The sequence below is a fragment of the Epinephelus moara genome, chromosome 18 (genome assembly GCF_006386435.1).
Source record: "Epinephelus moara isolate mb chromosome 18, YSFRI_EMoa_1.0, whole genome shotgun sequence".
Classification (NCBI taxonomy): domain Eukaryota; kingdom Metazoa; phylum Chordata; class Actinopteri; order Perciformes; family Serranidae; genus Epinephelus; species Epinephelus moara.
In genome coordinates, this window is record NC_065523.1 from 39625545 (window position 1) to 39626795 (window position 1251).

Genomic DNA, 1251 nt, shown 5'->3' on the forward strand with positions numbered 1-1251 from the left:
AGTCATATGTGTATAATAACAGTAGAAGTATGACTAATGACTAATGATGGCAGCAGCAGCAGGAGGCATCTGGCAGGACCACGGCAGCAGCAACAGAAGAAGGAAGTGGTGATTGATGACAGCAACATCAGGAAGAAGGAGAAATACAAAGAGCTGAAAGAGGAGCTGATGTAGGGAGTAAAGGTGGTCATGGGAGCACTGGGAGCACTGGGGGCTGTGACCCCCAAACTGGGAGGGTGGCTCTGGCAGATTCAGGTCCAGCATCTGAGTTCTCTGTCCAGGAGAGAGCAGACGAAGGAACAGACAAGATACTTAACCCTCAGCCTGGAGTCTGATGTTTTATACACACTCAGTGATTAATGAGATAAAAAACAACATCAACAGATTTACCAACAGTTAATATGACGGTTATTTCCAGGTGTAATTCGACCCTCTGCTGATGTTGACACATCCACAGATATAATAAGACGAGTGTGACAGCGTTAATCTGACAGGAACATCTCAGCCTGCCAAGGTTGTCATAGAAACAGAAACCACAGTCCTGTAATCATTACCTGTAATCTGGCAGTAAATGTTCAGTGTCACAGAAATATAGTTTACAGAGTATTAGAAGTCCCCACAGAGAGGTCACCTGACCTACCTGGGGTGGGGACGATGACACAAACTGTGTGTCTCAGATGTTGTACTTCTAAGTTTGTTCACACTCTTTAGTACAAGAAAATGCAGTGCACTACTGACGCACTCCAAAACAAAAGTTGAGTGTGGAATGATGGACACTTCTCACCTTCAATGGCCGCCATCTTTGTGACGTAGCAAACTTCTCATCTTGTTTTATTTTTTCAACTGGGTGAGAGGCAGGGTTCACCCTGGACAGGTTATCAGACTATCACAGGACTGACACATAGAGACAGACAACCATTCACACTCACATTCACACCTACGGACAATTTAGAGTCACCAATTAACCTGCATGTCTTTGGACTGTGGGAGGAAGCTGGAGCACCTGGAGGAAACCCACGCTGACACAGGGAGAACATGTCAGAGCACCTGGAGGAAACCCACGCTGACACAGGGAGAACATGTCAGAGCACCTGGAGGAAACCCACGCTGACACTTTTTTTCAAAATCACTTCCATATTATCAGGCACTCTTATCATGGACTGACCATGTTTTATAAGTACTGGTCATACTGTAGTACTACTGTACTACTGCACCATACTAGCACTGTGCAGGAAACAAATTAAACACATA

The 1251-nt window shown here is 45.2% G+C and overlaps 1 protein-coding gene across 1 annotated transcript in view; it reads right to left on the bottom strand.

Moving 5' to 3' along the window:
* LOC126406187 (scavenger receptor cysteine-rich type 1 protein M130-like) overlaps positions 1–800 on the bottom strand; it is a 5674-nt gene extending 4874 nt beyond the window's left edge. Inside the window, exon 1 of the mRNA XM_050070360.1 lies at positions 785–800. Coding sequence (XP_049926317.1) covers positions 785–800 — 16 coding nt within the window. The remainder of the gene's footprint in view (positions 1–784) is intronic.
* Positions 801–1251: the final 451 nt, after the last annotated feature.